Source organism: Somniosus microcephalus, chromosome 1, assembly GCF_052327205.1.
Source record: "Somniosus microcephalus isolate GS21.2 chromosome 1, FLI_Smic_1.0, whole genome shotgun sequence".
Classification (NCBI taxonomy): domain Eukaryota; kingdom Metazoa; phylum Chordata; class Chondrichthyes; order Squaliformes; family Somniosidae; genus Somniosus; species Somniosus microcephalus.
Window position 1 is genome coordinate 196,365,901 of NC_140987.1, and position 13,153 is coordinate 196,379,053.

A 13,153-nucleotide genomic window follows, 5' to 3' on the forward strand; every position below is an offset into this window, starting at 1 on the left:
TGCGACATATTTTCAGGCACTGGAGCCTTAACTACCGCTTCAATTTTGTCAGGGGACTTATGTAACCCCTCTTCATCAATCATGTGGCCACAGTACGATATTTGTTTCTTAAAAAACTCGCACTTGGGGCGATTGGCTCGTAGCCCATGTTCTCTTAGTCTAGTGAGCACCTGCTCTAGGTTGGCAAGGTGTTCACTGTCATTTTCACCTGTCACTAGGATGTCGTCCAAGTAACACTGAGCCCCCGGAATCCCTTGCAGAACTTGTTCCATCGCTCTTTGCCATATACCGGAGCTGATGCAACTCCGAATACCAGTCGATTACACTGGTAAAGACCTTTGTGAGTGTTTATCGTGAGATATTTCCTAGAGGATTCTTCAACCTCCATCTGCAAATATGCTTGCGCTAGGTCAATTTTTGTAAAACGTTTCCCTCCAGATAGTGAGGCGAAAATATCTTCTATCCTCGGAAGAGGATACTGTACTGTGTGAAGGACTGGGTTCACAGACACCTTGAAGTCCCCACAGATGCGAACCTTCCTTGGCTCCTCAGACTTATTGTTTAACGTTTTCTTCATGACAAGAATGATGGGTGTTGCCCACTCGCTCCAGTCTACCTTATTTAGCACGCCTGCATTCTCCAGATTCTCCAGCTCTGCCTCGACGGCTGGGCGAATTGCATACGCTACCGGTCTTGCTTTGAAAAACTTGAGAATTGCATTCTCTTCTATTTTTATCGAGGCGGTTACGCCTTTAAGAGTTCCCAGTTCTTGTTGAAATACCTCTTTAGCGTTAGCCAAGATTTTTGACAATCGTCCAGGTGTGACGTCGTCACCCTTTTTACCAGCCACTGTCAGTGCCTGAATGAAGTGCCAGCCTAAACTTATCTTTCTGATCCATTCACATCCCAATAATGGTGGTCCACCATCTTGCAGTATGTACAGATACAATTTCTGTATTTCCTTGCCGTTGTATTCGACAGGCACCCTTATTTTCCCTCTGGGGTATACTTTCTGCCCCATATATGTCTTCAAGACAATGGATGTGTCTTTCAAGGGTATGTGTGAGAATAGCCGCTCATAGTCTCGTCGATTCATGACGGTCAGGGCTGATCCTGTATCCAATTCCATTTTGACTTGGGACCCTGCTATCGTGAGGGTGACCCAAATGGTTCGGTGATCCTCTTTTGTGATTACATTGTGTAGTTTGAGACAGCTTAGTCTCTTGTTCCCGGATTCACTATCGCTCTTCTGGTCTTCGGAACTACTGTCCGTCATCTTTTGTACTTTCCTGTACTTTTCCTTAGTAGTCTTTTTGTTGTCGTTAGTCTTCTTCCCAGGCCTGCAAACTCATGCAATGTGTCCCATCTTTCCGCATTGCCTGCATGTTTTGTCCTTGGACCAGCAGTCCTTCTGGTCATGGGTTGTTCTGCTGCAGCGATAACATTTTTCAAATCCCCGTGTCATTTCATGGGTGCCGTATTCCTGTGGCTTTTGCTGTATTTCCGCAGCTCCCCTTGCTGCTGCTTTGTACGATACTGCCACGCTGAAAGCCTTATCTAGCATCAGCTCTTTCTCTGCGAGTAACCTCTTCTGGGTTCCTTCACTCAGGAGTCCACAGACAAATTTGTCCCGTAGGGTATCTGCCAGTCCTGCTCCGAACTGGCAGTGCTTTGATAGCTTGCGTAGTTCCGTAAAGTAATCAGCATTACTCTCATCTTTATGCTGATTTCTCTTGTGGAATTTAAATCTTTCTGCTATCAGCAGCGGTGTAGGATTTAGGTGTTCCTGTAGGATATCAACAATTTCGTTAAAACTCTCCTCCATCGGTTTGACTGGAGTGATCAGGTTCCGCAATAGGCCGTACATTCTTGCGCCCATTAAGTTTAGTAGTACCGATGCCTTTTTCTCATCGGCTACTTCATTTGCCTCGCAATATACTTCGACTCTTTCCACATACGTGGTCCAGTCTTCTATTGCATTATCGAAGGCAGTGATATTGCCAGTCTTCGGCATCTTGGAGATCTAAGATGGTGCCTCCCGCGCTTTGCCTTCTTCCCCGATTGAACAAAATGGCGCCTCCCGCGCTTTGCCTTCTTCCCCGCTGGATTAAGATGGCGCCTCCCGCGCTTTCTGTCTTTTCCGCTGCTGCTAGCGCTGTTGCTGGTGTTTTTATGCCTTGATGGCGACGCCCTATGGTCTTCGCGCACATCCCCCCCGCGCTGCTGCCAACGCCGCTCTCCGCGGTCCCCGTGGCAAACTGCAGCTCCTCGCGGCTTTCTGCGCTTCTAATTTCTTTTATTTTAATTACTGTTCCCGTCATCAGAGCAGACCCTATGGGACACTTTCCTCCCTCTTCTCGGGTCTGTACGCTGCCCGGCTTCGTAGCACCGGCCGCGCCCTGTGTGCTCCACCCTCTCTCTCTCTCTCCTCTTCCCGACAACGCTGCTCGGCCCAGTTGAAAAGCCACCCGATCGAGCTCTAGCCCGCCGCAGCCCACGAAGGATCAGTGTACTACCTGCCACCAGCCCGATTAGCTGGAACACCATTGACTGGATAACCAAGCCCAGCTCTCGACAGCCTCTCCTGCAAATCTTCGAATTCGATGAATCAGAGGGCGGTTGCCCACGGTCGACGCCTGTTTCTTCTGTTTGGTTTTTTTTTCTTTTTGGATTTCTTCCTTCTGGCCTCGACCTCTAACAACTTCGCTTCAGGGATGGATCCCCAAGAGGTGGTGCAGAACTGTAGGTAAGTTCGGATCTGTTCGTCGCCAATGTAACATCCGTGTGTAATTGAGACACGGACTGCAGGAGTTGGTTATAACAGGTGTTTACTGAATGGAGACAAAACTGGAACTACTATAAAAAGTTACTGCACAGGCTTATATACCGGGGTGGTCACTATTGGTACTGCAGTATACAGGGGCTGCAGAATATAGTTCCTTCTTCAAAGTACATACACTACAATTTGGGTACTCGATAAGCGTCCCTGGCTGCCGCCTGAAAATCCTGCTATTATCAACAGTCTTCAGGGACAGTTGGCTCCAGCCAAAGTGTACCTCCTCCTTAAAAGATGCACATTTCCTTTAAATGGTGTCAGCCACAAGTGATATGACGGCCCCACCCACACCATTAGCCGAGATGCTAATAAACAGCATGACTGAGCTAGCAGCCCGTATATTTTATTTAACTTAATGTGGTGGACTAAGTTAGGGCCTTAGTGGCATTCACGTAATCAGGTGCATGCTCCGAGCGTGGTGCCAATTCAGTGGCCAAAAACGGGCTTAAACCTATTTCTACATGCCCCTCTCCCACCACCATGTCTACATTTAGAATGGGTTTTGCCTATGTAAACCTGTTGCACTGTGACTGCACAATGGCTTTGTTTATATTCAAAGAGTCCCTCTCTAGAAATTTTCAGAGTCTGACTGCCATCTTGTTTTTTGTTCAGGTAAGTTTTACTTTATTTTGTTTTTTATTTCCTTTTTCCTTTTTTTTAGGCTCTTGGAATCTTTTCTCCAAAATGTAAGTATAAATCAAATAAATCTGCCTGCTCTTCATCCTTCCCTGGAGTCTCTCTGTTGGCTTAGAAACCCATTTTAAACTTCAGGAAATATATACTTATAGAAACATATAGTGCCCCTCTGGCTCTGTAGTTGTGATTTTTATAAATAAGTAGATATCATAGCCCACTGCTGTCTCTGTGAAATCTGGTGATGCTGCAAATTTCCTACCTCCCACTCGGTTAACTGTGAACCCTGTAAGATGTGGTTGATAAGAACATAAGAACATAAGAACATAAGAAATAGGAGCAGGAGTAGGCCAATCGGCCCCTCGAGCCTGCTCCGCCATTCAATAAGATCATGGCTGATCTGATCCTAACCGCCAATCCACTATCACAGAACCATCTCCTGAATCTAACAGAATTAGACACACGAAATAGGAGCAGGATCAGGCTACACGGCCCCTGGGCCCGCTCTGCTACCCACAGGGCCATGACCGATCCGAACCTAGACTCATGTCCAAATTCCTGCCCGCTCCCCGTAACCCTTAATTCCCTTTACTTCTAGGAAACTGTCTATTTCTGTTTTAAATTTATGTAATGATGTAGCTTCTACAGCTTTTTGGGGCAGCATATTCCATGGACCTACCACCCTCTGAGTGAAGTAGTTCCTCCTCATCTCAGTTTTGAAAGAGCAGCCCCTTATTCTAAGACTATGCCCCCTAGTTCTAGTTTCACCCATCATCGGGAACATCTTCCCCGCATCCACCCGATCCAACCCCTTCACAATCTTATATGTTTCAATAAGATCGCCTCTCATTCTTCTGAACTCCAATGAGTAGAGTCCCAATCTACTCAATCTCTCCTCATATGTCCATCCCCTCATCCCCGGGATTAACCGAGTGAACCTTCTTTGTACTGACTCGAGAGCAAGTATGTCCTTTCTTAAGTATGGACACCAAAACTGTACGCAGTATTCCAGGTGCGGTCTCACCAATACCTTGTACAACTGAAGCAATACCTCCCTATTTTTATATTCTATCCCCCTAGCAATGAAAGCCAACATTCCATTGGCCTTCTTAATCACTTGCTGCACCTGCATACTAACCTTTTGAGTTTCGTGCACCAGGACCCCCAGATCCCTTTGTACTTCAGTACTTTCCAGTTTCTTGCCATTAAGATAATAACTTGCTCTACGATTTTTCCTGCCAAAGTGCATAACCTCACACTTTCCAGTATTGTATTCCATCTGCCAAATCTCTGCCCACTTACTTAGCCTGTCTATGTCCCTTTGCAGGTTTTTTATGTCCTCCTCACTCACTACTTTCCGTCCCATCTTTGTATCATCTGCAAACTTTGATATGTTACACTCGGTCCCCTCCTCCAAATCGTTAATATAGATTGTAAAGAGTTGGGGACCCAGCACTGACCCCTGCGGAACACCACTAGTTACTGATTGCCAGTCTGAGAATGAACCATTTATCCCAACTCTCTGCCTTCTGTTAGATAGCCAATCCTCTATCCATGCCAGAATATTACCCCCAATCCCGTGATTTTTTATCTTAAGCAATAATCTTTTGTGTGGCACCTTGTCAAATGCCTTTTGGAAGTCTAAGTACACTATGTCCACTGGTTCCCCTTTATCCACCCTATACGTTACTTCCTCAAAGAACTCCAGCAAATTTGTCAAACATGACTTCCCCTTCATAAAACCATGCTGACTTTGTCCTATTAAATTATGATTATCCAAATGTCCTGTTACGGTCTCCTTAATAATGGACTCCAAAATTTTACCTACCACAGATGTTAGGCTAACCGGTCTATAGTTTCCAGCCTTCTGTCTACTGCCCTTTTTAAATAATGGTGTTACATTAGCAGTTTTCCAGTCTGCTGGGACCTTTGCCGAGTCCAGGGATTTTTGGAAAATTATTACCAATGCATCCACAATCCCTACCGCCACTTCCCTCAAGACCCTAGGATGTAAGCCATCAGGTCCAGGTGATTTATCTGCCTTGAGTCCCATTATTTTACCGAGTACCACTTCCTTAGTGATTTTGATCATGTTTAGCTCCTCCCCCCTTTAGCCCCCTGTTTGTCCAGTGTTGGGATATTCTTAGTGTCTTCTGCTGTAAAGACTGATGTAAAATATTCATTCAGTGTTTTTGCCATCTCCATATTTCCCACCATTAATTTCCCAGTCTCATCCTCTAAGGGACCAACATTTACTTTAGCCACCCTTTTTCTTTTTATATAACTATAAAAACTCTTACTATCTGTTTTTATATTTTTTGCTAATTTACTTTCATAATCTATCTTCCCTTTCTGAATCAATCTTTTTGTTATTTTTTGCTGTCTTTTAAAGTTATCCCAATCCTCTATCCTCCCACTAGATTTGGCTACCTTATATGCCCTTGTTTTTAATCGAATACTATCCTTAATTTCTTTACTTAGCCACGGATGGCTGTCTTTTCTTTTACACCCTTTTCTTCTCAGTGGAATATATTTTTTTTGGAAGTTGTAAAATAACTCCTTAAATGTACACCACTGATCATGTATCGTCTTACCCTTTAATCTATTTTCCCAATCCACTCTACTCAATTCCGCTCTCATACCTTCATAGTCTCCTTTATTCAAGCTTAGCACGCTTGTTTGAGATCCAACCTTCTCACCCTCTAATTGAATATGGAATTCAACCATGTTATGGTCACTCATTCCAAGGGGATCCTTTACTAGGACATTTTTAATTAATCCTGTCTCGTTACACAGGACCAGATCTAAGGTTGCTTGCCCCCTGGTCGGTTCAGTTACATACTGCTCAAGAAACCCATCCCTAATACACTCAATGAACTCATCCTCAAGGCAGCCCTGCCCAATTTGATTTGTCCAATTAATATGATAGTTAAAATCCCCCATAATTATAGATGTTCCCTTATTACAAGCCTCAACTATTTCCTGATTGATACTCCGTCCAACAGAGTTGCAACTGTTCGGAGGCCTATAGACTACGCCCACTAGTGTTTTTTCCCCCTTATTATTCCTTACCTCCACCCAAACTGTTTCATTATCCTGATCTTTTGACCCAATATCATTTCTCTGTATTACAGTGATTCCTTCCTTTATTAACATAGCCACCTCACCTCCCCTTCCTTCCTGCCTGTCCTTCCTGATCATTAAATAACCTGGTATGTTTAATTCCCAGGCATTGTCACCCTGCAGCCATGTTTCTGTAATGGCCACAAGATCATACCCATATGTAGTTATTTGTGCCATTAACTCGTCTATTTTGTTACGAATGCTACGTGCATTCAGATAGAGAACTTTCAAAGATGTTTTGTGACACTTAATTCCTGCTTTTGCCCTTTTTATTACTTTACCTTTTACTCCATACCTTCTGCCCCTTCCTGACACGCTCTGGTTTTTAATTTCCCCACTGCTACCTAAGTCTATGACCTTCTCTGTTGTCATTTTTATTATTTGCTCTCTAGGAACCTCCCCCCCACTAGTTATCATACTCTACCTCCCCCTTAGCTTGATGCCAGGAGAGGAGGCTATTTATTTTTATGACAATCAGAGGAGGCAAGAGAGCAGGACCTGGAAGAAAGTCTTTTGTGTTTTTATATTGTGCCTATGGGGGAGGAGAGCCTCAGAGGAAAGCCCTCCCCCTTCTACCCCTTCCTTTCCTACTCCTCCCCTCTTCCTTTCCTACTCCTCACCCTCTTCCTCCTCACCCTATTTCCCCCTCTGCTCTCGCCCTACTCTTCCTTCCTCACCCTTAATTCCACCTCCTCTAGGTGCAATGTTTGCCTTGCAGGGGGTCCCATGCAAAGCTTCGACTTGAGGCCCCTATATCAATAAAGTCGAGATCATTAAACCTATCACTGGATCTGCTCGAGGCACCTGAATGGATCAGAGCGCCATGCAATTGTGCAGATTGCACGGTCCTAACACCACCCCTGACCTCCTCACTGCTCCTACCCTTCTACTCTTGCCCACTAATTACCCCACTTCAACGCTTCCCTCCTCTTGCCCACTTCCATCTCCCCTCTTCCTCAACCCACAATCGTCCTTGGCCTTGGTCCAATTATTCCCACCCCAACCCTGCTTCACCTGAAGACTGCACTTGGTCTTGACCATACATGTGCAATACCATGGGAGATCGGCTAGCTTTATTAAAAAAGAGTCAATGCTAAGTTCATAAAGTTCCCAGAACTGCAGAGCACTTCTTAAACCTGGCTTCACAAGCATGGCTGCTCACTGCAAGCAAGGGATCTCTGCACTTACACTCATGTCTCATGTTAGAGGAAGTTACATTTTAAAACAGCTACTACCTAAAGGAATTTATATGAAGTGGTCCTGTGGAGCAACCCATGAATGCAATGGGTTGCTACTTAGGTAGTCTGACAAGGATAGACAGCAATAGACAGAAACACCAAAAATACATTTACAGACATTCACACTGAATAAGCTGATGAGGGCTATTTGTATTGCAGCCAGCTGTGGGTAAGCTTTCTACTTGCTAACTTTAGCAAAGAGCACATGACATTCACACAGACATCTCTGAGACACAGTTGATTGATGCCATTTTTAATTCTAATTCTCGCTTTGTAAAATCAAGACAGAAATTTCTGCTTTGATTACAATTGCGTCCTGGAGCTTATCTGTTTACTTTGGTGTACTTGGGAGTCAGACCGCAACCTGACCAAGCCATGTTGTACTGCCATTTTCATCACTTGAAATGCTTAACGTAAGTGCAGAAGTGGCAGTATAACTGCAGTCCAGTTGTTGATAGAGTAGTGATAATACAGTACTGGGAATATGAAAAGCTTCCATTGTGCAAAGAATTAAGTGACTTGATTCAAATGAGAACCCAATGCAAAACTCTGGGGGCTGAATTGGGCTGTGCAGTGCCCATTTTTAGGTGCTAATTGGTCACATAAGGATCGAAAATGGGATCCGAGAGATCCACACACACACTTCCGATGGGAAATGGGCAGGACGCCATCTTGGTTAAGAGGTTTGCGCACACACACCTAGCGACTGCCTGCATTATGTAGAGCAGCGAGATGATGATGCAAATCAGTGTGCAATGTTGATTTGACGGCAGTGCTGCCATTTTCTAACATCATGCTCAGGTCAACGCCCTGTCTTAACCTTGCACAGGTGAGCACTACAGTGCTATTTAAAGGGATCATGAGCTACTTACAGGTTAGTTGCTGCATTACTTCATCTGGCTGTTGGTGCAATTGTCTGTGTTTTTGGAGCTTTCCTATACTCGGCTAAAATTTGAATACCCGACAGTAAGTGGGCTAGTTGGTGCTGAAGTATCCTTTTGTTCATTTAAAAGCTTGTGCTGAAACAAAGTTGCTTCCAGACATAGGAGGCCAGGTAGGCCTTCCTCTGGGACAATGAAGAGAGGACAAGCTGCTAGAAGAGGGAGGAGGGGAGAAGGGCACTCAGCAGGAGGCCATATCCGTAGAGGATCTTCAGGGAGCAATTCTTTTACCTCAACTTTAGCCTGAACAATGCATGAGACATCTTCGCTTCCAAAGAGATTGTGACTGAAATCTGCCAATTACTGCAACAACAACTGCAGCCTCAAAGCAGGGCAAGGACAGCATTGCCTGTAGTTGTCAAGGTGGCCATGGCTCTTAGCTTTTATGTGTCTGGCTCTTTCCAGCTGCTGCTATAGATATAAGCAACATCTCGCAGTTTGCAGTGCACTGTTGTATAAGGGAGATCACTGAGGTTCTCTATACAGAGAAACACTTTCATCTCATTCCCGCTTGTCACAGACAAGCAGGCGGAGCGAGCACGAGGTTGCGCACAGAATGCAGCTTTCCCATGGAGCAGTGTGCCATTGACTGCACGCACATTGCCTCATGTGAACTCGGCCATGTACCAGAACTGAAAGGGATTCCACTCCCTCAACGTTCAGCTGGTGTGCAACCACAGGCAGCTAATCACACAGGTGAATGTCTGTTATCCTGGCAGCAGTCACGAATCCTTCATTTTGCAGCAGTCCTCTCTTCCCCCTGTATTTGACCCACCACAGCAAGTCAAAGGGTGGCTACTGAACGACAAGGGTTATCCACTCATAACATGGCTCATGACTCCGGCTAGGAACCCACGCACATGTGCACAGCAGGTCTAAAATGAGAGCCATGCTGCCACAAGGAACATTATAGAGCACAACATCGACATCCTCAAGCAATGCTTCCACTGCTTGGAGTGCTCTGGAGGAGCCCTGCAGTGCTCAGCTGAGCGGGTATCAAGATTTGTGGTAGTATGCTGCACAACCTGGCCATTATGAGGGAACAGTACTTGCCACCACCTATCAGGCGAGAAGCTAAGGAGCAGGAGCACGAGGAAGAGGAGGTGGAGGAGGAGGAGGAAGAAGGGCAACAGGTAGTGGAGGAACAGGAAGAGGAAGGGAGGCTACATTGTAGACAGCCCCTTTTGGCCCGGCCTCTCAAATGATCAGATTATTCATGAGTGATATCAGTAACCTCAACCACACATCCCTATTCACCAACAGGCCCACACTCCTTACCTTTCTTCTATCACTGACCATCACACTGTTCTCTTGCCAACAACACAAAAATAAAAACCACAAGAAAATGCACATTCCAATCCAATTTTACAAATTTACTCATTACATAATGCATACAAAATTAAACTAATCACCCTTGTACATTCCCTTAGTGCCTGTCTTCCGTGTGCCTTTGCCTATCCTAGTGCTCCTACGATATGCTTCTCCATTGGCTGCAGCAAGGCTGGTGGAAGTCTGCTGACCTTCAATTGAGGAGACTACAGATGGCCATGGAGGATGACCTCCAGCAGCCCTGGGCCTAGACAGCCCAGCTTTAGTCTGCACCATCTCAGCCTGGTGTGCAGCAGCCTGGGCTGTCTGGGTGACAGACAACAGCAAGGTGGCGGGGTGGGAGCAGGAATGCTGTCAGCCTGAGAGAGGACAGCAGGTTTGTGTTCCATGGAGCCACTGCCACACCCTGGGGGAGGCACCTCAGCAATCCTGGTAATCTGGTGCAGGAAAAGATTGATGGATTGCTGTAATGCCCTGGAAGTCCCTTTGAACAGTGGTATCCAGAGCCATGCTGGCAGCAGTCTGAGCTTCCCTGCAGTACTCAGATCTTTGATGGAAACTACCTGTGCTGGAATGGAAGCTATGACATCAGCCATCAGATGCTGCATCATGGTGGGTTCCACTGGTGTGCTGCTGATCGCCCATTCCATGTTGGAAAGGATGGTCTCCAAGCTCTGCGCAAAGCCTTCTGCCAAGTTGGTGGCGGACTCCTCCATGCTCCTTGACTTTGTGCGCAGGCTTTCTGATGGGTTTTCCAGAGCACCAAGTATTTGCTTATGTACACCCAACAGCCTTCTTTTGTAGCCTGGCCCATCAAAGTGCTTATCTGACTCCTCTGCAGCAGAATTAGTGTGCGATCTCATCCTCTGGTGAGCTGGCACCTGTGTTATCTTTTCCCCCAGCCCTGGTTCCTGCGCACTTGTGCCCGGCGTCTCTCCACATGCAGATCCCTCCTCTATCCTAGCCTCTAAAATACGCGCAGTGTGAGTCTCTGATCCAGTGGCTGCGGGTGTAAGATCGAGTGACAGTGTCTCTTCATCTTCACTGTCTTCTTCCTCTTCCTCCACAGACTGGGAAGGTTCCAGTTCTTGGGTATCTGAAATGTTAATGGGCAAGGATTGGGTTGTGGTGAGTGGATAGGAGAAAGTAAGAAGTGTGTGCTTACATAATCTGCAGCTTCTGAGTCAGAAGAGATTGTGGGATGAGAGGCGGGAAGAGAGAAGCAGGATTAGGTATACAGATACCCTCAACATCGATGCCTCCAGTCCCACCAGTGGCCACAGCCTCAGCGATGCCCTTTCCCATGATGGCCAGCACTGTCTCCTCCACGGGGGTTAAAACAGGCAGGCGCGCTTGCCCTCCTCCAGTTCTTTCCTGCTGCTGCCTGTTATGCGCCACCTTCTCTTGCAAGAAAGAAGGAAGTGTCCTGCAAGATGTTTGGGTGGTGTGGCTCTCATGGTTGATTAGCATGTTCAGCCATTCCGCAAAGTATCACAGGGTGGCGGAGCCACCAAGGGTCTCAGAACAATTAGTAATAATCCCTTTTACAGTGTAGTGCAGCCGCGGACTGCACCTTTAAACTGCCTGTTAACTGTACTGTATTGTGTTTTCCTGCACTCCACGTGATGACGTCATGACGCCAATCACGTGACCACCAGTGGCGCGAAGAACGCCATGACGTCAGCTTCCAGAATCTTCCAGTAGTCGTCGAGTGCCCAGCAAGCTGATTAGACCTGTGTACCGTTTCTCCTGTAGTTTCCCTGTTAACTTCGTTGTTCATTAAAACCTGTTGATTTGATTCATCGAGTCGAATACCTTATTCAGATAGGAACCTCCGTTCCTACAACAGCACAGATTCACTTTTCAAAGGACTCCCTCCACTTCTTGCAGCCCCTTGAAACCTCCCCTTTAAGAGGGACAGGCTGCCTTTAAGTAGCGCTAGCCTTTGGCGTTATGGGCCCCCTGCTGATGCCTGCAGCCAGTGAACAGGCGGGGAGCGCTGGCTGCTCGCAGCAATCATTTAAACCAGCAGGTAGCACCAATTTAACGCGCTGCCTGCAACACAGTGAACGGGGGTGCGTTAATCGCGTATCACGATCCCCACGCCCGTTTTCGGGGTTATACAATTTAAACCCGTTTTTTTTTGTACAACGAGGAAGGGGATGTCACAAAATTAAAGAGCCTAAAAAGTTCTGATGAAAGGTCTTCGACCTGAAACGTTAACTTTGTTTCTCTCGCTTTGCTGCCTGATCTGCTATTTCCAGCATTCTGTTTTTATTTATGGAAATACAGATTTTGTTCCCTCTCCCTCAGTGAGCATGAGCCACTATGACTCACATTGTGGGTGTTTTCCGAAATGATCCTCCAGTTCTGTAATCCGTTTCCCCGAACGGAAGTCGAGATGACAGCCAGACGCTCTGGGCTGTTTATTACAAAACCCTACACAGGGTGGTGGCGGGTGTGTCCATCGCCCAGTCCAAGAAAGGGATCTCGGACCATTCCAAACCCGTCTCACATTCCACTGATCGGCCGGCCGGAATGGTGCCACTTCTTCCGCAATCTTGTACCGGAATCTCTAAGCATTGACCACAGTGATGGGGAAAGTGAAGAGTTTTACAATACTCTACGACCGCGCTGTTGACAACAACGTCCCTGTTTACACGAGCGGGGAATGGGTCTCTGGACGGATCGTTGTGGAGGTTACGGCTCCGATCGAGGTGAAAGCTCTTAAAATCCACGCCAAAGGGCAGGCGTACGTCCACTGGACCGAGAGACACTCCTCTGGTTCCAAATCGAGCAACACTCAGCACTACAGACAGCAGATCAGATACTTCGAGCACAAGTACCTGCTCATCGGAAAGGGTAAGTGTGTCATCGCATTGCAAAGAGATCCGAAAGTGTCTCCTTTACAAACCCAACAACTAATGTGTGCAGTTCCCTGGAGCCACCGCCTGCCAGATGTTACTGTGAGGAATCTAGGAAAAAAGGCTGGAAGTGTTCCCCAGCACTACATTTTAACTTTTTGCTAATAGGAGGCAGATTTAAGTTGGCAA

General features: G+C 46.4%; 1 protein-coding gene across 2 annotated transcripts in view; it reads left to right on the plus strand.

Moving 5' to 3' along the window:
- Nucleotides 1-12,188: 12,188 nt before the first annotated feature.
- Nucleotides 12,189-13,153, plus strand: part of LOC147124536 (arrestin domain-containing protein 3-like) — a 59,494-nt gene continuing 58,529 nt past the window's right edge. The window contains exon 1 of one of the 2 annotated variants that reach the window (XM_085988976.1): nt 12,189-12,962. In XM_085988976.1, the coding sequence (XP_085845102.1) occupies nt 12,695-12,962 (268 nt within the window). In that variant the 5' untranslated portion in view covers nt 12,189-12,694. The remainder of the gene's footprint in view (nt 12,963-13,153) is intronic. The other variant, XM_085988966.1, reaches the window with a different exon arrangement.